The following is a 24,188-nucleotide window of genomic DNA, read 5'->3' on the forward strand; positions in this document are numbered from 1 at the left end:
GTGGATGAACTATAAACAAAAAATTAAAAATAAATAATCAGACGTGATTTTTAGAATTATTTTCAAATTTTTTGTTACACTAACAAAAATTTTGAAAGCAAAAAGTAGAAATGCAATCAATCAAACATACTTGTTTTCAAGTCAATTCATAAAACCTTTCGTCTTTCCTTTCTTTGTCGTCTCTTTATCATGAAATGAGAGAAGATCTTTAGAACATTTGAGTTTGTTTAATTTCATGAATTTTTTTTTTCGTGTTGTAAATAAAATTGATAGCTTTTGAAATAATTATCTATCATCAACAAGCTCACGTAAAATTATATCTTAAACTTTTCTCGTAAATTGTTTTGTGAAAGAAAAAAATTCTTGAATTTCTTATATTGAAAAGGAATTTTGGAGATCCTGGGTGTTTTCCACTTTTTCTCAAGTCAGTCTATATAAATGCTGTTAAATACTTTAAAAGGTTACCCGGACGTGTTCTTATATCCCTAATTAAAAAGAAAAAAAATCATGTCATTAAGAAATAAAATAAAATAAAATAAAATAAAATAAGATAAAATGGGAAAATAAAAAATAAAAATCATTCAGCGAAGCTCCGGAGGCCAATAAATGGGGAACGACCATTTAACCTTCCCGCCATTATTTATCTCCAAATTCAAAACTCCCAGCTCACTCCAGACTTCGAACCCTAACCCTAGTTTCATCCATCTCTCTCTGATGTAATCACGATGATGATGGCGAAATCGTTAAAGGGCGCGAATGTGTTCATGTCGCGGAACCTGGTCCCGCCGGAACTCTTTGATTCGCTTCACGACGCTCTCAAGCTTAACGGCGCCGATGTTTTCCTCTGCTGCGATCCTTCGAGGAACGGCCCTAACGATTACCACATTATCTCATCTTCCGATCACGTAATTACGCAATTTGAATTTAATTTCTTTTGAATTTCATTTTAGTTTCTCACGCACAGTTCTATTATTTCAGGAGAAATTTGAGGATCTTAGGGCTAAGGGTTGTAATTTGCTCGGTAAGGATTTTGAATCTTGGTGGTTTCTTTCATCTTGTTTTTTTAATGTAACCGTGCTATTTTTGGCGATTATGTCTTTGATTTTGTGAAATTGTTGCGAGTTTAAGAAAATTGATACGCATTTCTAATTTCGCAGGGCCACAATGCGTGCTTTCATGTGCAAAGGAACACAGGCCTCTTCCGAAACAAGGGTTCACTTGTTGCCTTGCGATGGATGGGGTTAAAGTCCTCGCGTCTGGTTTTGACATGGATGAGAAGGTATCGTGCGTGTTGTAAGCTGGATAATTCTTTGGCTTTCTTCTTGCTTTCGATTCTTATTATTGTGAATGTATTATAGGTTAAGATTGGGAAGTTGGTGACTGCAATGGGAGGTGTTTTGCATACTAAAGCATCTTCCGATGTGAGCTTTGTGATTGTGAAGAACGTTTTGGCTGCAAAGTACAAGGTCTTCAGGTTTCTTACATATAAATGTATTTTAAATTTATTTTTAAAATGAGAGGGTACGGCAATTCCATCCCTTTTCATATTTTCTCCTCTCTCCTCTTTCGTGTGTGTGTGTGTGTGTGATGAACCTCATTTTGAGCGAGAGTTCTATGAAATACTTTGCTTTTATATTTCTTTGTTGATGTTCTCCTATTTATTGTTGGAAGGAATACCTGGTCATACTTCTTTTTATTGGTTTCTATCTCAGTCATGAATTCTGAGTTTGAGATGAACTTCAATCTGAAAGTGGGGTTAACTTAAGCAAATAGAGAGGGAGCCCAGGGAGTTACTACTAATTAAAGGATATCATCCCTAATATTCAAATCTCTAGGGGCTAGGTTTTGAAAGGCAAGTCTAGGAAAATCCTTGTATGCTGTAAGAACAACGTGTTAGAAGTGGAGCTTCAGAAAGCAATAATTGCATCTTACATAACAATTGGTCCTGCAAACTAAGGGTGTTGGCTTGTTACGGTGTTTATTTTCATATCCCATTAACGACTGTTTTACTCTCCTATGAAGCCACTTAGGATTCCCACGTCCTAGTTAATCCTATCACACAAAACTTGATATTCCTAATATTGAATATTTGATCCAATATTTAGTGACAATAAGCCTTTCCTAGGTGCCATTGGTAGATTAATAGGCCTAATATCTGTGAAAATGCTGGATTGACAGTTTGCATCCCTGGTTTGTGTAGAACTCAGAAAAGCCTTAAATTTCAAGTGCTCAAGGTCAGCTACTGGAGTCCTTAGTGAGTTAGTTAGTTCTAAAAGGGGTCTTGTATTCCATTAAATAATTGGCAATAATTTAACCTTATAGAAATGTTAAACTGAAATGTCAGGTCAACTTGTACCAGATCTTAAGCCTTGACTTTGTGATGTACTTGAGTCACAGAAGGGGTTAATTATATAACTTGTGATAATTTTGAAGGGCTCCAGCATTATATGCCATTTTAGATGCCCTTTGTGGAGTATCCTATACCACCAGGAGTTTCTTTATTCTCTTGAAAGGGTGTGAAACTTTTGTTTTGTTTCTTACTGATGATCGTGTTTGGTGTTGTTGACCAAGTAGATATTCTTTTTTTTTTTTTCTCTTTTTTCCCTTTTTACTATCACCTGCTTCTTCAGGATATCATGTCTGATTCTCTTACTATTTGTCTTCTTGCAGTGGGCTTCTAACATTCTCAAGAAACCAATTGTTACTATCAATTGGTTACATCAATGCTGGACTGAGCACCGTGTGGTTCCTCAGGAGTCATACAGGGTTCTTCCCTTTTCTGGATTGACAATTTGTGTTACTAAAATTCCAGCAGGTTTGCAAGTTAAATAGCATTTATTTACTGTGCATATTGTTATTATTTGCATAACCAGAAGTGCAGCAGGTTTGCATAAATAGTTTTTTATTTTTTATGTTACTGAATTCTGGTGACTTGTAATATTTGTTTCAAGTTAAAATTGTTTTCTGAGTATAATGTTCTTGTTTCTGTCAGATGAACGCAAGGAGATGGAAATTCTTATCAAACAAAATGGGGGAAAATATTCTGCTGACCTTACCAGGAATTGCACACATTTAATAACTGATATATCCTGTACATGATTTCCTTACCAGAAGGATTCCATTTTGATTGATGTGTGAATTTTTATTCATAATCTCACCTTATTTTAGTGTGCATCACAACACAATGAAGAATTATTTGCATTGGTTGGACTTCCCTATGCAATGTTTCTTCAGTCTGCTCTAAAGTCATATTTTAGTTAAATCATAGAACTGATGATGCAATTGGATGCAGGTGCAGTTTTGGTTGTAAAAGAGAAGTCATATTTTTGTTTACCATTAGGTTATTGTTCCAATTTGCTATTTCTAGAATCAACTCAGTCTAAGATCTTTTTTGGTATGGATTTCAATTCTTTGTAGTAGGTCTGTGTCTAAATCCTTTGTGGATTTAATAGCAGTCCAAGTCAATCTTTGGGCTTTGAGTCTTAAGCACCATTGCTTATGGATTTCAAGCTGTCTTGCGGGAAAGTGCAGAAAATTGGTCAAAAGATTCAATCTGCCTCCTGCCATCCCCATCCCCAGCTCTCTCTCTCTCTCTCTCTCTTATATATAAAATAGAAGTCAAAGTATATCTTTCAGATCTTGAGTTGTTAGTACCATAGTTCGTGGATTTCAAACTGTTCTTGCCAGAAATTGCAGAAAATTGGTCAAAAAACTCATAAGAATCTTTGACTTATCAATCTAAATCATTTTATATGCTTGTGTTCCATAAAATTCACAGATTAGAGATGCTGTAATATTCTCGTTCCCATAACTTCTCATACCAGTCCAACCCACTGAAATGCAAATAGGGATTGGAAATGTGGTCAATATCACAGAGAATAAAGATATACCATCTATACCCAAATAAGTTTTGCGCCTTAAATGGTTCTATGGTCCTTTGGTTGTGCATCATAGTCATTGTGTGGTAGCATGCTATACATTCATCCCCATCTCATTGTACAGATGCTCTACTAATTCATCCATAAAAATTTGAAATCCCTGGTAGTTGGGTTATTTAGGACTTAAGTTGGTGTTGTTGGTGTCCTGTTGTTCTCTAACCTTCCTGGTTGGGTTTAGCTTGAAGGTTAACACATCATTCCTTTACATAACTTTTCTTGTACTAGAGTTTCTCTTGTTTCCTTTAAGGAACAAATAATACTCAAAATGATAGAGAGACTGCACCAATGACCATTGTTTTATGATAATTTTAGCTTTGGTAGTCTAAACCCAAGTTCTATCCTATATAGTTGAACCTATACCCATAATAGCCAACCTAAATTAAAATTGTGAGTGGAATCAATGTAATTGTGCATAGACTATGAGGGATCTTATCCTGTTTATAATAGATACGTATTGCTATTTCTTTTGATACATTTTTTGAAGTATTTCCAATCTCTTATGAAATTTCCTTTGATCTTTGTGGAATTGGAATCTTGCAATTTTATTTTTTAACTTTTGAAGAGTATTATATCATCATTGCAAAGCATCTTGTGTACTTTGGTGCGCTATTTCTTTGGCGCCTTGTTTATAAAATATCATTATTTTCCTAACAAGATATCTTTATTGGAATCAAAATATGAAACTTTTTGTTTCATGATTGCTATTTGACAGATTTCTTTATCAAGATGGTTTATGATAGCTCATCTTATTTTCATATTTGAAAAAGAGGAGAAAAAAAGAATATAGTCTTCTATTAGTTACTCATTTGTTTGTAGAGTTTCATAATACAACGCTCTAAGAACAAACTTCTTCACTCAACCTCACAACACCAAGAGCGAGTAAACAGATTGTTGGATCCCTTGTCTTCAATTGAATTTATTATTTAATTGTGATGCCATTTATTTCGTTGATGAATTTTACACTACATGTTGGGGCAAACACATGACCCTTCTGTATCTGTTTCATATAATATGAATTCCTGTTACATTTTAAAGTTTTTTAATTTGTGAACATTTTTCAGTTTATAAACATTTGTGTCCTTGACTGTTCATAAGCTCCTGAAGGTGACAAATACAAGGTTGCCCGAAGATGGGGCCATATCCATATTGTTACTCGGAAATGGTTTGATCAATCTATTGCTAGAAAAGGTAATCTTTTATGGATTATGCTGTAAGTTCTGTTACTATTTGAATTTATAACTTATTAAGTTCTTTCTTTTGGAGAATGCTAAATACTGTATCTGACCTTAACTCATCTTTTTGATGATTAGCATGTGTTAATGAGGAGTCCTATACTGTTCAGGGTGGTTCTGCATCTTCAATCAACTCTGTAAGGACACATTTGACAGCGTCACAAAGCCAAGACAAGAGTAATGTAAATTTCCAATCTGCCTCATCTTCATTGGCTGCAGATTCAATCTTGCAAGCTGTTCCATGTAGTGGGATTGGAGATCCAGATCTAGAAGCGACTCTTTCTCAGAACACATGTTCTACGTTTTTGGATGCTCCTATTTTTATCAAAGAGGGGGAAACCAGAGAGCCTGCCATGCAGGATAAGGATGAAAACAAGTTAGATGGGCTTGTTGCTGATGATTCTCAAACTGAGGACAGTGACTTGTACTTATCAGATTGCAGAATTTTACTTGTTGGTTTTGAAGCCTCTGAAATGCGTAAGCTAGTAAATATGGTGCGCAGAGGTGGGGGCTCCCGGTATATGTCATTCAATGAAAAATTGAGTCACATAGTTGTTGGAACTCCTTCAGAAGTGTAAGTATTTCTAGCTTGATTCAAAAACATACTTATGAATTGATTTAATAGTTTTCTTTGTCATAACCTGCTGAGCATGGGAAAGTATTTCTCCTTTTTCTGCTGGGTGAAATTTCCAGTTTCCAGTTTCTGCATATTTGGAATTTATGAAGTTATTTACAGGCTTTAACTTTTTATCTTATATTCTAAGCTATGTGTCGGTTTCTTCAATTGATATTTGATTGAAGTTCAATCTCCCTCTCAACCGAAAGATATCCATATGAGAGGATGGTTCCTAAATGTGCATTGCGGCATTACTTAGCTTGCTAGTTGAGTGTGCTCAAGTAAATGAGTTAAATAGTTAGTAATTTAGCAATATGAATTGAAATTGGTATTATCAGTTAGATGTAGAAGAAAAAAAGCTATAAATTGAAAGGGGTTAGGTTGGGTGTGTAGAAGGTTCTAGATTTGGTTCCCAATAGGAAAAAATGCTACCTATCAAGAAATTGAAAGGTTGATACTTGGTTTATCTTCTAGTATTATGGGCAAAATTATATGATTCTATGGGTTTTTTTTTTAACCTTCTTTGTTTGTCTTTAATTTCAGACTGTTTGGCAGTATTGTTTTACTAATCCCAGCTAGTGGGTTTAGTGGCTTAATATGTTTGTGTCAAAAGCTTACAGAGATCAGTATCTAGTTGGGTATAACTTACCATCCAATAGAAATAACTGTGCTTGTGATTCACATGCTGAAATTAATGTTCCAGTGAAAAAAAGGTTGTAAGGGGCCTTGCAGCTACAGGTGTCATTTCTGTGGTAAGGACAATCTGGCTTGAAGATTGTGATCATGAAAAGAAAGAAGTTTCTGTACTTCGGAGGCATATTGCTCATGATTTGCTCCTTCCAAAAGGTTTGTTATAACAGAACTATCAGTTGGCTTTTAATTTTTATCATGCTGACATTTTTGCCTATGTTCTTTTTCCTCATCAGTTTCATGGATCTGTGTTGCCACTCATGGTCTATAAGTTTTAGCTGTTTTCTGTTTAACAAGGTTTTTTGGTATGTTTTGTTGTATGTTCTATTTGTATAGATTCTGCTTGCTTGAACAAAGGAGCAGTGGTAGGCATTATAAACCAGGGGAAAAGCTCTACAGTTGCATCCAGCATGCCAGCTGACCAGTCACTGGGAAGCATGAACACTGGATCTAGAATGTTATTGGAGAAAAGCAAGCAAAGAATTCCGGAAGTTAACGTGAATTGGGACAACTTTCTAGAAGAAACAGCGAGGTCTGCTCAGCAAAGCATGCCTTCTATAAATGATAAATATAAGAAGACTCAACAGAAGATGGAGCAATATTCCAACACTCTAAATGTTAAGGATGGGAAGGAATCAAGAGTGTTTAAGGGGAAGCAGTTTCGCTTTTCACATTCTTTTCCTGAAGATAGAGTGAGTTTTTTCTCTGTTGTTGTTTGCTTGTTAATTATATCACTAATCATCTCAGCTTCATTGATGTCAATTGTATTGAGGATTTAGCTGAAACATTAATAGATATTACAATCTTACTATGTCTATTGCCAATTGAACCTTCAAAAGGTCAATTAAAGTGTATTGATTGTCTAGAATTAGATAGGAAATTGCAGCAAGTTAATAGGCATGTAGAATTTCGATATCTGGTGGTTTGACCTGTGCAGCCTTCAATTGATTACTGAGAAATATCCTGGAACAGACATTTGTTTTTGTTAGTGATTTTTTTTTATTGAGACTTTTTGGTTTTGGCTTCTTTTATATCTTCCTTCTTTAAGTATTTGAATTATATATCCTCAATTTGCTTTCAAATCTGCTTAATCATCAGTTTGGATTTCTTTTTCTGTCCAGAGAGCTGAAATTGTTCAGTGGGTAAATCAAGGGGGAGGAGATGTAGTGGATGATTGGTGCAAACAGAATGTGCACTTCGTTGTTGAATGTCATGGTGCTTTGCTACCCAAGTCTGTCAATGCCTCTCAAACTACTCATGTGTCCAGTCACTGGATTCGATCTTGTTTAGAGGTATACTGGACAGATCCAAAAACACATTTTCTTTTCTTTTAAATATTCTATTTTCTTTTATTTTGTTTTGTTTTGTTTTTGTTTTTTTTTAAATTTTCTTATGGTAAATAAGATCAATTTATAAGCAAAAGTTTAGCTTATGGGAATCTTTAAGACAGTATTTGATCATTACAGTAAGGTATAAGGTCCCCTACTAACACCAAAGAGTACTTTTTGGTTGGATGTGGAGTTTCTATTTGTTGCATTATCTGTTAAGAGTCATGTTATTCTGCAAAATTGGTACCTAAAGTTGAATCTTGTTTGTTTGGACTTCTGTGAAATGTATCTTAATGAAAATAGCTAATTAATTAGAACATTGCTCTTGAAGGATGGATGCTTGCTGGACGTCAGCAGTCACATTCTTTATTCTCCCCTTCCCTGCCAGATCCCTTTACCTGGATTTGAAAAGCTTCGCTTCTGTGTTTCACAGTATGAAGAGAAAGATAGATTGCTGTTAAGAAACTTGTGCTTTGTTCTTGGAGCTAAATTTGTGGAGAAACTGACTAAAAAGGTCACCCATTTGCTATGTAAGTTCACTGGGGGCCCAAAATATGAGGCTGCTTGTAAATGGGGAATAGAATCAGTTACATCTGAATGGATTTATGAGTGCATCAAGCAGGTATAACCCTGTTATCTCTCTCTCTCTCTCTCCCCCTCCTCTGCTACATGTGTGTTTATTTTTAGTGAGTTCTTTGCATGTTATTCCTCCATTCAATACTGCTTCTTGGAAGATATAAGATGTTGAATTATAGCTGCATGCCATATCACAGAACGGAGTTGTTTATGTGGACTCATTTTGTCCAAAAGAAATTACTGCTCATGACCGGCAAGCAGGATTATGCATTATGAGCCAGTATCCTACACAAGCTGCTCAAATGATATCTGCTGACAAGGGTTCCCAGTTACCAACTCAATCTCATGACCTTGGGGACATACCAACTCAATCTATTTGTAATAGAAGTGACAGATTTAATGAAGAGGCAAGACATTCCAGTGTTCACACAAAAAGAGCAAGGCTTTTGGAAGATGAGAGTCAAAAGACTGTGCCTCCTTCTGGAGCACAAGACATGGATTTTATCAGCAAGATGAACTCTTCTGGAACCACCATCACTGCAGTTACCGAAGAAACTTCTCATGTTGTTCCTGATGTTGCTGCTGCTATTGAGGATTTGTTAGAGCAAACTAGTAAGGTGAAATATTGAAAATTCTTGATCTGCTTTATTTTTTTTGTGCTCTGGTTTATCTCTTGACTAACTTTTATTCTGTCTCTGGTACAAGATTCATGATCTCAAATCACCAGGGAGGACTGGGTGTGAAAAACATGTATCCTTGCATCATTTTTTGTCATATCATATTGTGTTAATACTTGCATTGGTTTGAATCCTTGACAATAGAACAGCTTTTCTCATCTGATTGTTCACCCCTTGGTCAAGATCATGCAGATTCTCATTCATCTTTTGACTTATCTAAGCACTGGTTAAACAGGTGATCTCTTTTCCTGGTTATCATAATTGAGTTCCATTAATATGAATGAGTGCTTTAGTGCTGATTTGTTGGCCAAACAGGTTATTCAGAAATTTGGTATCTGTGTAGTTTTGCAATTGTTGACCCAAGGATGTCTAGCTTGGCAAATTCATTTAAATTGGTCAGTATAAAAACCTAAATATCTTCATTGAGAATGTGAGCAAGGAAATAGTGAAAGAATTGGTAAATTACTTGAAGTGGAGCATTCTGAAATTTAATTGGTCAATATATTGATCTAGATATCTGATAAAAAAAAATTTATCAATAATTGGGAGCATGAGCAAGATTGGTAAAATAATTGTATTGGAGCATTCTGAAATTTCATATGGTGATGGTGTTAATCATTGCAGTGATAAAAGTCTCAGGCTGTGAAGTGTGATTGGCAGGCTTGAGTACTGGGAGCAGTCACTTTATGCACAAACGCTAAAAGGCTAAGATTCTATCCATCTCACCTCTCCTAGGACCCACTAGCTAGACCAGCGCTGGATAGTTGTCTTTCAGTTCTTGATAGGTATTAAAACAAGCGGCCTTTGTACTTGGTTACGAAGTGCATCCACCTCACCCATCCCAGGATCCACTTAATTGAACCAGCAAGAGCCCATGGCCTTTCTATTCTTCATGGTGTTCAAAAAGTGGCCTCCTTGTGTTTTGACTGTAATTTTGTTCATGGCTCTGACAAAGTTTTAACAACTATCTCTGCTTGAAACTAAAGGCCATCTCATTTACCTTATGAACAACTCATGATAGTAGTTTGCTGTTATTATATTACATACTTATCAGCTAGTGCACCTGTCACTTCTAAGTCCATGTAAAGGGTGTCTGTTTTATCCTTCATCGTTAGACCGGGTAATTCGCTGGAGATCTGCTTTATAGTTCCAAATTTGGTAATATTTGTTTGGGTAAATTACAAAAATCATCCCTAAACTTTCATCCGTGTCTCAATTTAGTCCCTATTTCTTTTGAAACGATGTCAGCCCTAAATGTCAAATAAGTCCTATTAATAATTTCCATGAAAAATAGATGGGGAAATCTATGTGATAAGTACATAGACAAATTAGACATATTGAAATATATAATATAAAAACTCATGTCAATTTCTGATCCAGAGTCAAAGAGTCTATTTGATATTTAAGTATAGTTTTGGGTGTGCATTGCTTCGAAAGAAAAAAAAGATTAGGGACTATATTGAGACAGGTGAAAATGTAAGATTGATTTTTCTAATTTACCCTATTTGTTTTAAAATCTGTATTATTAGTAATGACACTGTGTACTTATTTAATTGTTTAAGCCTTTTAGCAATTGTAATATATAATCATTTGTCATGTATAATGAAGCCAATACTCATGGATTGCTTATTTTAATATTTTTACAAGAAAACTACTGAATCCATTGACAATGTAGTTGTAATTTCCATAACTAAATATTTCCTATTATCCTCAATAGAGAGAAGTTTTGATACTTGGAAAGCTTTTTAGAAGAAAACTAATCTTGGACTGCTCTCTTGTTGGTGACCAAGATCAGGCTTTTAACAGGACAAAGCCTACCACAAAAATGATAGTTAGGGATGAATGAAGTTCCTATTCAAAGATGTTTTCTAAATGAACTGTTCTAAAAAATCAGTCATCTTTTTTTCCTAGTGTTTGAGACAATGACATTGTATATGTACTAGATCTTGGGAAGTTAGATGGTCATCCACTTTGCAAGTCACTTGGAGGGAGATTGAGATTTGTAAGGATAATATGACAAAATTTATATTTTTACCATGATTGGTTTTCTTTTTTCGTAGTTCCTTTCCCTTTTGCTTTTTTCTTTATTTTAACTTGTTTGTTGATACAAAAGGATCTTAGCAACTTCAAACAAAGACCCCATGCCGCAAAGTTACAGGCACAAGTTCAAACAAAGATCCCATGCCCTTTCCTACTCTGAAAGCAGGCAGTTCTGTAACAGCATCTTTTTAAATGAAAAAAAAAAATCTCATAGTTGATTGCAACTAGATTTATGCGCCAAGCTATCATAAAAGAAATATGAACCTTTTAGGCATATTTGTGCTTGTGGTTCTCATTTTTTTTCAGCTTAGTTTATGAACTTACATGTTTCAGGATTGAGAAAAAAGATGATATTTGCAATCCTCCTGGAGATGTCAAGGCAAGCACTTATGATGGCTTTAGTGAAACACAAACAGAGTCTCAGGTTTCAGCTCTACTCATTTGGTGTTATTGCTTATTTTTCATGATATAATGTTTTGAGTGATTATTTGATGACTTCAAGCCCATCATTGGCTGTGTAAAAAATAACTGACTCAAGAAGAAAATAGAAGTGGTATGTGCTTTGTCTTTTTGGATCTAAACCATTTCCCTTTTGACATGTATAAAGGTTATCTCAAATTCCAAACCATCTGATCGCTGCTTAAATTTATGTGTTAATAATGTGCTCTATGTTGCCAATGCAGGTCGTTGGCTATGAAGAAGACTTATCTGGTCGGCAAATGATAATAGACAGAGTTCGAACCAGAAGTAGCATGTGTTGAAGTTCCATTACAGAGATTAGGAAAGGGTAAAGGAAAAGATAACAGTACCAGCAAAGCTAGTGAAACATATTTCTGTGTAATATGCCCTCCTTTTGTAATATGCATGGGGGCAGTTTGAGATCTGGAATGACATTCAGGTGACAGATGGGTATGCTGTTCTTGTTTTACCTTTTTCTAAAGTTCTTTGCCATGATAAGTTACTTAAAAGGGTTAGTATGGCGAGATGAGGCAACAGTTCCACCTCTATCGGTTGGGCATACATGTGTTTTGCTAATTGTAATTTGTATCTTGAAGCAATCTCTTCAGAAGGAAGCCATAAAAATCATTTCATTTTTTGTAATCTCTATGTCTAGAGCTTGGTGTTCTGTAATATAGTTTAATTTCTCCAATATGCATGCATGTGTTAACAAAATGGATATCCAAATTTTAGTTGCCAATAGTATCCTAACAAATTGCACCATGGGGGTTTTAGTTTTGAGGATATTTCCAATAAATCATATTTTGTATGTATGGTCTTAGCTCAAAAATAACATTTCTATATTGATTTTCTTGTCAGACTCTTATTGTGGATAAATAATACGGTCCTAGTAGTATTTTCAGAAGCCATCCGGTACCATATGTTTGGCAGTTACAAGAAGTAAACATATCCACTCTTGGCCACTCAATGGTAGCCATTTGTGGTCCATAAATTTCAGATTGTGACCAGTGTGCATTATTTGCGAGTCTAACTCATTTGTTCTCTTGTCAACTCAACGGGCCACCAATGAGAGTTGGATGAGTTTAATTACAAATTAAAGAGAGAAAGGTCAGCCGGTAATGCTGCGTGGGCCACCGACCATCCACCAGAAATGTGTGCTGTGGGCCACCTAGTGCGTTAAAAGAGAAGAAATGAGATGAGAAGTGATTCTGGCTGCGGTATATCGTTAGTTAGGGCAGAGTATTTGCATTGTTTTTGTGTTTTTTTTATTTCACCTTCATTCTTTCTAACAGAGCCACTTGCAAATGGAAGAAAACAATAAGAAAGAAAGAAAGGAGAGAGGCTTCTCAAAGTCCTTCTTGGTTGATTAGAAGATCAAGCTTTAGATTACTTAATCTACTCGTTCAAGTAATCTCAAATACCACTGGAGGAATGCCGCTGCAGGCTTGTCTTCCACGACTTCAAACTTCACATTCACCCGTGTCTAAGCCAAGGCCATCTAAGGTAGTGGTCAAGGATTCAATAAGAGACACTGCACTTACATTACGCTAAAATCAACAACTCAACATTCTTTTTAAGTCTATAAAACTCGATTAGTAAATCTTGATTCATTGAATAAGAATATAAATATATGCAATTTAAGTACAAATAAATAAAATTAATATTCCAATAAATGAAGTTTAAATATATATAAATATATATATATATATATATATATATATATATATATATATATATATATATATTATTTTTTTTTTTAAATTTATGATTTGTGATTAGTTTTTGCCTTTTTACAATGACCCTATATATTTAAGAAGTAAACCATTTGGGAATAGAAAGTGAAAAGAAGGGGAGGAAAAAAAAAGAGGATACCTATCACTTCAACATCACAAATTCACAATCATGGGAATCAAAGATTACAACGCCCAAATGAGGAAACCAACGAACCATCACAAGCAAACATCACCACCACCGCCCTCCGCCGATATTATCCACTATTTTTTCTCTATTCTCCTAATATATTAAAAATAAAATCAAATTATTCCCAAACATAATATAAGAATCCAGAATAAAGAACACAGAAAAGACACGACGCTCATTACTTCCATATGGTGGCATGTGGCTTCTGGGTGTGCCGCGTGGTCGTCGTCGACATGAATCCCTCCTATTCTTCGACCACCGGAATCTCCAATCTCACCCCCTACAAACTTCCTCCGTTCTTCACTTCCAGGAGCGCCGTCAAGCTTTTCGGGTTTGGTTCTCAGAGGAAGGCCCATCTCAGGAGACGTCTTAAGCTTGTTGTGAGCGCTGAGCTCTCCAAACCTTTCTCTCTCAGCTTCGGTTTGGACTCTCAGGTCTTTCTTTAATCATACTTTTTTCGATTGTTTCTTTGAATCTTTATGGGTTTTGTTTATTTTTGGAGGAATGGTGTTCGATGAATTGGCTGTAGTGATTTGATTGGGGATTGTATTCTATGCGGAGATTAGTTGTTTGAATATGTGGGCTTTGTGACGATTTTGAGAGGAGAAATGGGTTTGATCAGGTTTTTTCTTTTGCTGATTGTGGACTGAGAAAAAGTGGGTTGATTATCGTTGCAGTTGGTTTTGATAACGTTCTTTAAGGAATTACAATTGGGTTATGTTTGGTTTCACCAATAGGATTCGTCGTGCGCGAGATTGATCCAAATGTTGAAAATCCTTATATTAATTAAGCACTTGCTCTGTCAAAAAAAAAAGGGCACTTGCTGCCATTCGAGTTACCCATTTTGCAGTGATCCCATCACTTTATTATGAAGATCTTGAATGAGTTTACTACAGACTTAACAACTCAAATCCCAACTTCTAGGGATTTCCCTCTCAAATTAACTAAGCTGGTGTCTGAAACCTGAATTTGGATTTTGGATTTTAATTTGAAAGTTCCAAGGTTGTATAGATTCCAAATAACACATCCTTTTTCTAATCCACCAATTTGGGGAGTTTTGACTTGGTCTGCAGATTCAGCCAGAATCTAAATCCGCATAGCCAGAATCTTAATCCGCATTGTTAAAGTTTATCTGAACAGTGAAATTGGGTTTGCAGACTCAAGTCCAAATCGTCTGTCAAATCCGTGAATCCAAAGGCCACATAATCAGTCATTTTAACTGCTTAAGCTAATTTCAATGTCATTATCCGTTGAGTTAATTAGCATATCTTAATTATTGAATTTATTTTGGAGTTTGTATTCACGTTTCCAGTAAATTCAAAGTATGACCTTCAGTGAACCTGTTAAGTTGCAGACTGCGCTTCTATTTTAGCAATCATATGAATGGAAACTACATGCTGCTATTACCAATCTGTTTTAAAGTTGAGACAACTTCATGCCACACACCGAGCTAATGATTACGTATCTGTACTATTACTATCCCTCTTTTTATCCTATGAAGCCGATGTAATCCACTTCTAGGTTTTCCTTTTTTGGTAACTATAGGTTCTTTTTTTTTTTCTTTTGCCTTTTTTACCTTGTTTGTTAGTTTATGATCTGTTTTCGTATGGGTGCTTGATAGAAAAGATGATGAGTTCATGACTCTAGGACAAGTGTTATATATAGACTGACATTTTTGATGTTGAAGGCCTTCCGGTCTCATGATCTATCACAGTTGCCTAGGATTGGTCCAGTTCCTGGGGATATTGCAGAGGTTGAGGCATACTGTAGAATATTTCGAGCTGCCGAGTGGCTTCATTGTGCATTAATGGACACATTATGCAATCCATTAACTGGAGAATGTAGTGTTTCATATGATTTCACATCTGAGGAAAAACCATTATTGGAAGATAAGATAGTGTCTGTGCTTGGTTGCATGCTGTCTCTCCTAAACAAGGGAAGGGAGGATGTTCTCTCTGGAAGATCATCCATCATGAGTTCCTTTCGTGTTGCAGATGTAAGTGCAATGGAGGACAAACTTCCACCACTTGCCATTTTTCGGGGTGAGATGAAAAGGTGTTGCGAGAGCTTGCACTTTGCTCTTGAGAACTATTTGACACCTGATGATGATCGAAGCTTTGATGTATGGAGGAAACTGCAGAGGCTGAAAAATGTCTGCTATGATTCTGGTTTTCCACGTGGTGATGATTATCCCAGCCATATGCTCTTTGCAAACTGGAATCCTGTTTATTTATCCACTTCAAAAGAAGATAGAGAATCTAAGGAGGCAGCTTTTTGGAGTGGTGGCCAGGTGACAGAGGAAGGTTTGAAATGGTTAATTGATAAAGGATATAAAACTATTGTAGATCTTAGAGCAGAGAATGTGAAGGATATTTTCTATGAAGCAGTGGTACATGATGCTGTTTTGTCTGGAAAAGTTGAATTGGTCAAATTTCCAGTTGAAGCTCGTACTGCACCTTCAATGGAGCAGGTTGAGAAGTTTGCATCTTTGGTTTCAGACTCCAGCAAAAAGCCCATCTATCTTCACAGTAAAGAAGGAGCGTGGAGAACTTCTGCTATGGTTTCCAGATGGAGACAGTACATGGCTCGCTCTGCACTGCAGCTTGTCTCTAATCAACCAATCGTTCCCAATGAAATTCTATCACGAGATCCTGATGGAAGGGAAGAACTGCACGTGCTTTCAGATGTCAGAGAAAGTAAATCCCTGAAGGATGAAAATGAGTCTCTACAACAGAGTTCAGATACAATTAATAGTTCCAATGGAGTATTTCATGAACAGGCCTCTCGAGCATTCGATAACAAAGAGGAGAGCAGTAATGGTGCCTATAATAGCCATTCTAGTCAAGGTATGGCATCGATTGAAAAAATTGATAATGGGGTAGGGTCTCAGGTGAGCTTCTGCCGGGAAATTGATCCTCTAAAGTCTCAGTTTCCTCCTTGTGATGTATTCTCCAAAAAAGAGATGTCCAGGTTTCTTAGAAGTAAAAAGATCACCCCCCCAACTTATTTGAATTATCAACAGAAAGGATTTGAGAATTTGCCAGTTTTAGGAGAGACATACATTGGGACAAGGCAGAGGAGTAAAACCAATGGTACTGGTTCTGCATCAAGGCTTGTGGAGACAGGTGGTTCCAATGGGTCTCTTAGTCATTCAAATGTATCTCCCAAGGCTCAGAGCTCAGCTGCTGCTAATGGGGCACTTAAGAATGATGATAGTTGTGTTTCTGTTGGTTCAACTGTGAATGGATTTTATAAAGGGGAAAGGTGTTCCATGACTGGGTCTGATGGCTCTAGCTTTGTAAATAACAAATTAAATAAGGATGCTACATCTACAACTGTTAGGGAGGATCAGAAAAGCCATGACAAGGCCTCCATAGTTTCAGGTGATGATGTCTTGGGACAGATTGAAGGAAATATGTGTGCTTCTACAACAGGGGTTGTGAGGGTTCAGTCCAGAAAGAAAGCAGAGATGTTCTTAGTTCGCACTGATGGATTCTCATGTACTAGAGAAAAGGTAACTGAATCCTCCTTGGCCTTCACTCATCCCAGTACCCAGCAACAGATGCTTATGTGGAAATCTACACCAAAGACTGTATTATTGTTGAAGAAGCTAGGACAAGCACTAATGGAAGAAGCTAAAGAGGTACCTTTCCTAGATCCTGATATTTGATGCACTTTTTTTAAATAATATTATGCTGGCAGCCACAATCTTGGGTGCCAAGGATTAGGCATGGCATATGTATGTTTGTTTACATGCTTATGGTTGCGTGCAAACATACAGAGACAGTTGAAGAAAACTAGAAAGTTCGTTTGCTGAATAGTTGTTTGCGTGTTTTATAATATGTCCATGTTAGGATCTAGTTGCATTGGGTACAATGCATAGTAAATGATTCAATGTTTTGATTTATTCTCCCAGAAATAATTGAATGCTGTTAAGGCAATCATCAAGGTAATTGTCCTTTTTTTTTTTTAATGGAAAATGAAAATCTATTAGAAAGATAGGGAAAAGGTACAGAAGAGGAAGGGAGGATTCTCTAGGAGAAAGAAAAAATGTTCAAGATAGTTATGTAATGTAAATGTATATGCATTGTTTTCCTCTGTAAACCATGTGGACTCTTGATCAGCTGGATTGTTGTTCTAATTTTTTTTTTCTGCTTCTTTTATTGGTTCAAATTCTCTTTCTTCTGGTAGGGAGTTTTTTCTTTTAAAAAGAGAAGTGGTTAGATCAGATAAAGGTTTAAAGATGGAAACAGGCACCCTTTCCTTAGAGACCAAATAACCATTTTATTATATCCCTATTGCCAGTTTACCTCCAGTCTGTCTTCTCTCTTTTCCCCCCGTCTTTTGGCTTTGTCTCTAAAACACACCAATAATGTGGTGTTGGCTTTGCATTAGCATTTTGGCGATTAAAATAGGCTGAAAAGAAGATTGAGTACTTGCATCCTGTTTTGTCTAGTTTCTTTTAGAAAGCTACCTGCAGTTCCCCCCCCTTTTCTCGTACTGTGTCTTATAACTTCTTTAACATTGGAGGCTGACTCCTGTGACTATGTCATTTTAGTCTTTGCATGTCCTTGTGTTACTGATGCTCAGTGCCCTTGTTTGATGCTAAAGCCCATGTATTTTCTTGTTACCTTGGTATTAGGGATTTCCCATCTCTTTCTGAACTCAACTTTACTCATCGGAACCTTTTAACATTCTAAAATGATTCAGATGTTCAGAAAGTATAACTATATGTGTTGCATTGACCGTATCCTGCCACTGCTCTCCTTGTTTCTCTAGGCCTGGAACTGGGCATGTGAAAGGTAAGGGGACTAAAAACATCTTGGGCATAGCTGCTTTCTCACCTCTTTCCTGTTAGCAAGTTTGACTACAAAAAAGGCTGATAATAGAAAACATGCTTGCCAATGACATGAATGTTTCAGGTGTGTCTTATCATACTTTTCTTTTTGATTGACATCCCCTAGATTCATTTCTTTTATTATCTTGTGATTATTGTTTCTGAATGGTCAAATAAGCAATAGTTATGCTGTCTTTATAGAGCTAGAATGTTTGTCCATGTAAAATAGAATCCAATGGTAAAATGTTGATCACCTCCTTTTAATTTTGTGATCTGTGAAGATGGTCATCAGTTACCTAAGGTAATGGTGTCCAGATGTGAAATGGAAGTTTATGGTTTTTTATGTAATATATTTTTAGCTTGAGATTGCAATTCCTTTTTTCAATACAAGAAACATGGTCTTTATTAAGATTTAAGAGTCAAGAGTTCCATCTTTCCTGTAACTAAATCTGAAATACCTGAACATCCTATCATTCAGACGGACATGTGATGATTGACATTATCATCTAAATTCAGATCAGGTCCAGAATTTTGGTATTTTGGAGGATATTTCTGCTGTTATGTTTGAAGATTTTATGACTTGTATTTTATAAGCAGTTATGTGTACTTATGCTGCAATTTGTTATTTTGTGTACAGCCGTCTCAGTTGCATTTTCTTTATCTGATATGCAGATTGCCTCTTTTTTGTTTTACCAAGAGAAGATGAATGTTCTTGTTGAACCAGAAGTGCATGACATATTTGCAAGAATCCCGGGTTTTGGATTTGTTCAAACTTTCTATAGTCAAGATACCAGGTAAGGAATCAGAGCAAGAGTCTTGACGTACTGTTTTTTTAAATATTATTTATTTCAATGTCACTTCTGCTTACTTTCCCAGATGTCCTTAATGCAGTGATCTTCATGAGAGGGTTGATTTTGTGGCTTGCTTGGGAGGAGATGGCGTTATACTCCATGCATCAAATCTATTTAGAGATGCTGTTCCCCCTGTTGTATCGTTTAATCTTGGATCTCTTGGATTTCTCACATCCCATACAGTAAGTTATTTAACTCGAGTTTTAAGATTGAGGAATTTACTTTCTGAATGTTCGAGGTAGAGTTTTTACTTTCTTTTAATTGATCTTTCTTCTTCACTCCTTATATCTTTCTTTTTGATGTAGTTTGAAGACTACAGGCAGGACTTAAGACAAATCATCCATGGGAACAGCACACTGGATGGCGTTTATATAACTCTGAGAATGCGTCTCCGTTGTGAAATTTTTCGAAATGGAAATGCCATGCCTGGGAAAATATTTGATGTCATGAATGAGATTGTTGTTGATCGTGGCTCCAACCCGTACCTATCTAAGATTGAATGTTATGAACATGATCGCCTTATAACTAAGGTAAAGTCAGTGATTCATTTTTCAAAAGTTATTTCTTAAATAGTCTCAGTGGGTTGCAACAACATTACTACTTGCTCCCACAGAGTATTTACTTCAATAAGTAACTGCAACTACTGCTTGGCATTTGCTTACATTTCACACATCTAATGTAGAAACGGCTTATAATTTTCTGTTCCCTCTTATAAGATTTCCAGTCTTTTATCTGATTTATTTCATGAACTTTAGGTGCAAGGTGATGGAGTAATAGTTGCCACACCTACAGGGAGTACTGCTTACTCAACAGCTGCTGGAGGTTCCATGGTATGTTTGCTTTGTTGAGTTTTATATTCAAGAAACCTAATTGGGTATTAGAAAAATCTATTAATTCAGCAGTTTTTATTATTATTTTTATTTTTTTTATCAGAAACAAAAAATCATTTTGATTAAAGATGAGAATACAAGAGAAAGATGTGAAATCCTTCCCTAAATTGCAAAACCTGGTAAAAACAGTGGGAAAGATGGATATCAAATGCCTCGACATTACTATTTTAACCCTTTTGATCTACATATTGAAATCTGATCAAGTTGACTAATGTTGAGAGGAATGTCCTTGATTCAGGATAACGTTATCTGATGCATCACATATGTATGGTTTAGATAGTTTGTTCAATGAGGAGTTCATATTTTTCTTGATTTCTTAAGTGGCCATTTTGAATTATTTTTGGTATTTATATTCAGTCTCATATGTTTACAAACTTATTGTGCATTCATGAATGTTTATTCACATGGATTTATATCTTAAAAAAATCCTCCATATTTGAAATTCTTAGATACTGTAGATTTCAGGATATTTCTCGAACGGTTTGAATTTGTTCCATCAATGATTTTGGGTTTATGATGCTTTCATTTTTCTTATCAATGCAGTTATGTATGTACTTATGTGCAATCTGAAATGCAGGTGCATCCAAATGTTCCGTGCATGCTGTTTACTCCAATTTGCCCACACTCCCTCTCATTTAGACCTGTTATACTTCCAGATTCTGCAAGGCTTGAGTTAAAGGTAAGGTTGTTGAGGAGTTGAATAATCTCAATAAGAAAAAATTATTTCATCTTATTTATATAAACTTGGACATCCAATGCTGAAGCTATATATGGAAGTTTTTGGGAGAAAATTTTAGGATTTCTGTGCATCTTTCCCGTTTTGCTGCTCCATATAACATGTCCATTGAAATAATAAACGTTTCACAATGTGTTGATTAATGTGCTTCTCAGCCACATGCTAAGATGGCAGTTGTACTGCCTATTTGCCGACCAACAACAACAAAAAGGAAAAAAATAGAAAAGTTCTCTCACTCAACAAAGTAGTGCTTTAATTTTTTTAATGATCATCTTAGGTGTTGTTTGGATATACTTTTTGTTTTCTGTTTTTTAAAAAAACAAAAAATAGTAGTAACTCTTGTATACAAAAAAAAATTTATTGGCTAAAATTATTTGAAGTTTTGAAAGTAACTTTTATAAACACAAGGTAAAGTCCATACTTTGTGTAAAAGCTTTTATATTTTATATAGAAGTACTCTTATTTTCTGTCTGAACTGTATCTTAGTTATTAATTAGCTTTGTGGGATCAAAATTCTGCAATACGCTTTCCTCTAAATATCTAGACTTCTCCAAACATTTTATCAGGCACATCTATGTGAGCTTCATGTTTACAAGAAGGAAGCTGTGTTGCATATTCCATATGTTCCCACCAAAATTTGTCTCATATAACTCTTGGTTCTTGTCAATACAAGTTTTCAGTTTCAGAGGGTTTAAACATGGTTTTATAACAGATCCCGAAGGATGCACGAAGCAATGCATGGGTTTCATTTGATGGAAAGAGAAGGCAGCAACTCTCAAGAGGAGATTCTGTTAGAATATCCATGAGCCAGCACCCTCTCCCAACTGTCAACAAATCTGATCAAACTGGTGATTGGTTCCACAGCTTGGTCCGTTGCCTGAACTGGAACGACAGGCTTGATCAGAAAGCCCTTTGAAGCCTCCAAATAAAACCCAGGTCCAAGGTTTGTATAAATTACTGTACAGTTTAGTTAGTAAGTTATGAAAACTACAGCGAATCTAACCTGTGAAGAGTAACTATTATTCATCACCAATATTGGCTCCCTATCAGAATAGGGGCTTCCATTTTTTTTCCTCACTTTTCCCAATAAATGTAATTGTATACTGTCACTGATACATGGTAATAAAGATTAAGCCTACAGCTCTTTCATGTTTATGAAACTCAGCTTCAGTTCACATCACTCACATGCCCCCCGCTTTTTGGTTAATCGTTGTACTGAAATCATTCAAATCTCCAGGACCCACCTGGTATTAGTTCTTTAATACCATTATCTTGTTCTTGTGGTGTTGAAGGCTTTTTCTCCTTGTCATCTTGGGAGAGTAAGATGACACCCCCAGCATCAGTTTGAGCTCGGCGACCATCCACAAGAGCTCAGGTCGAGGGCCAGGTGGTATTGCATCACCTTGGTGCCATCAGTACTGCAAGCCTTCTCACTGTATCCCCTTAAGTAAACCCAAGTTGTTTTCCATTACTCCCATGACTTTCTAAGCCATGCCCTGGTTTGCCAGGGTTCCCAGCCATGATTGAGTCAAGATTTAACAGCATAGAGAGGAAAATCGAATCTTGTAGAAAATGAAACTTTGATTCTGTTTGACAGTATTTTTAGAAAATGCTTTCAATATAGAAAATGTTTGTAAAAAAAAATTGTTTGTATAAAAAAAAATATATATTGGACAAAATTTTAAAAACACTTTTAAAAAATTAGAAATTTATTTATAGTGTTTTCAGAAAAGATATTTAATAGATGATTCTTGTAAAAACATTTTCATAGAAAATGTATTTACTAAAAACAATGAATTTTCTACTCCAATTATTTTCTATTAGTATATAAAACTGATGTGATTGGGTGAGAAGGGAGCAGCTTCTTAAAGTAAAAATTTAAGTGTAGTTTGGGTACATTTTCTATCTTCTATTTTTTAAATTAAAATTTTTTATATAAACATAGAATATTTTATATAAAAATTATAAATTTATAAAAAAATTTTAAACAATTTTTGAAACTTTTTTCTTTAACGTAAGTTTTTTTGTTTCTTATATAAAAATTATTATTATTATTTATTTTAAAAATAAAAAATAAGAAATACATTCACTCATATACTAAAGCAAGAAAAATCAAAATAAAATTTGTTTAATATCTGGTAAATGTTACTGGCTAAAACACATATAAATTTGGATTGAAGCTAACTGTAAATTATGTCTTAAATAAATCTTAGTAGGGAGTAATTTTATAAAAGTGAATTCCTTGGGATAGTTTTTCCAAAGTAAAAGGAAGAACCAAAATAATTAAATTTAATTAATATTTATTTTGTTCTCAATTGTTTATTTTATTAACTTAAAATAAAGACTTAAAATGAGAAAAATAATTAATATTTAATTGTTCATAATTGCTTTGATGAGAATCAACAAGCATTTAAGGATCCATTGTATGTTCCGGGCCTATTACTAAAGCAAGATCCAAGAAGATAAAAAAAACACTTAATGGGCTAATTCAAGAGATTTGGGCTGATTCTAACGTAAGACATTCCAAGCTTGGCCCAAAGGAAGATGAAGTGTAATAAATTTAATCCAAGCTATTGAGGGCTAATTTGGCTTGATTGGGCGTAGATTAATGACCGATTGACTTTCCAACTCCATGTCAGTTAATAGACATTTTTCCTATTTTAGATCTTCTAATTTCAGGCAAAATCTACCTTAATTTTAGACATTTATTATTTAGAACGTTTTTTTAGCCATTTTCCTATTTTGGATCTACTAATTTCAGACTAAATCAACTTTTATTTAAGGTTTTAATATTTAGTAATTTTTTTATGACATATAAATAGCATGCACTCATTGTAATAGGGGATAATTTTTATTGAATAAAAAAATCAGAAAATGTGAGGCTTTGCTCTTCTTTTGGTTCTTCAAGAACTATGAACTTATCAGGGATTCTTCCTTGTGGCGTTCAAACTTTATACCTTTGATTCGTGATTTCATTGTAATCATTGGGTCAAGGTCTGTTACTTATACTTTTGGTTCGCGTTTCACTTATAAACGTTGGGTCAAGGTTCTATCAAAAATCTGTATTTTAGCTTTCTTGGACAATTATTCCAATACTATTTGTTGGGTTTCAAATCGTGTCGATTGAGGTATAGAAAATTGATTTTAGAACCTGAGCTCTGATACCAAATGATGCGAACCTCAATGGACACGATTTGAGACCCAACAAACAGTATTTGAATAATTGCCCAAGAAAGTTAAAATACAGATTTTTGATAGAACCTTGACCCAACGTTTATAAGTGAAACATGAACCAAAAGTATAAGTGACAGACCTTGACCCAATGATTATAATGGAATCACGAACCAAAGGCGTATAAAGTTTGAACGCCACAAGGAAGAATCCCTGATAAGTTCACA

General features: G+C 35.2%; 2 protein-coding genes across 3 annotated transcripts; both read left to right on the forward strand.

Moving 5' to 3' along the window:
* Positions 1–640: 640 nt before the first annotated feature.
* On the forward strand, positions 641–12,200 carry LOC117906907 (DNA topoisomerase 2-binding protein 1-A). 2 transcript variants are annotated; one of them, XM_034820180.1, is made up of 17 exons: positions 643–905; positions 979–1,021; positions 1,158–1,279; positions 1,359–1,466; positions 2,671–2,815; positions 2,993–3,084; positions 5,033–5,126; positions 5,249–5,744; positions 6,490–6,632; positions 6,813–7,168; positions 7,598–7,768; positions 8,136–8,426; positions 8,578–8,997; positions 9,086–9,130; positions 9,207–9,292; positions 11,431–11,521; positions 11,781–12,200. In XM_034820180.1, exons 1-17 carry the CDS (start codon positions 726–728, stop codon positions 11,856–11,858), a joined length of 2,961 nt encoding a protein of 986 aa, XP_034676071.1. In that variant the 5' UTR covers positions 643–725; the 3' UTR covers positions 11,859–12,200. The 2 variants fall into 2 exon arrangements, with proteins under 2 accessions (XP_034676073.1, XP_034676071.1); XM_034820182.1 differs by lacking the exons at positions 11,431–11,521; positions 11,781–12,200 and adding an exon at positions 9,373–11,303 and having other exon boundaries at positions 641–905.
* A 1,329-nt stretch (positions 12,201–13,529) lies between these two features.
* Positions 13,530–21,950, forward strand: LOC117906739 (NAD kinase 2, chloroplastic). Its single transcript, XM_034819906.1, has 8 exons — positions 13,530–13,910; positions 15,164–17,119; positions 18,986–19,107; positions 19,205–19,346; positions 19,470–19,694; positions 19,920–19,994; positions 20,632–20,733; positions 21,503–21,950. Exons 1-8 carry the CDS (start codon positions 13,665–13,667, stop codon positions 21,704–21,706), a joined length of 3,072 nt encoding a protein of 1,023 aa, XP_034675797.1. The 5' UTR covers positions 13,530–13,664; the 3' UTR covers positions 21,707–21,950.
* Positions 21,951–24,188: the final 2,238 nt, after the last annotated feature.

Source organism: Vitis riparia, chromosome 18 (genome assembly GCF_004353265.1).
Source record: "Vitis riparia cultivar Riparia Gloire de Montpellier isolate 1030 chromosome 18, EGFV_Vit.rip_1.0, whole genome shotgun sequence".
In the NCBI taxonomy this organism is placed as follows: domain Eukaryota; kingdom Viridiplantae; phylum Streptophyta; class Magnoliopsida; order Vitales; family Vitaceae; genus Vitis; species Vitis riparia.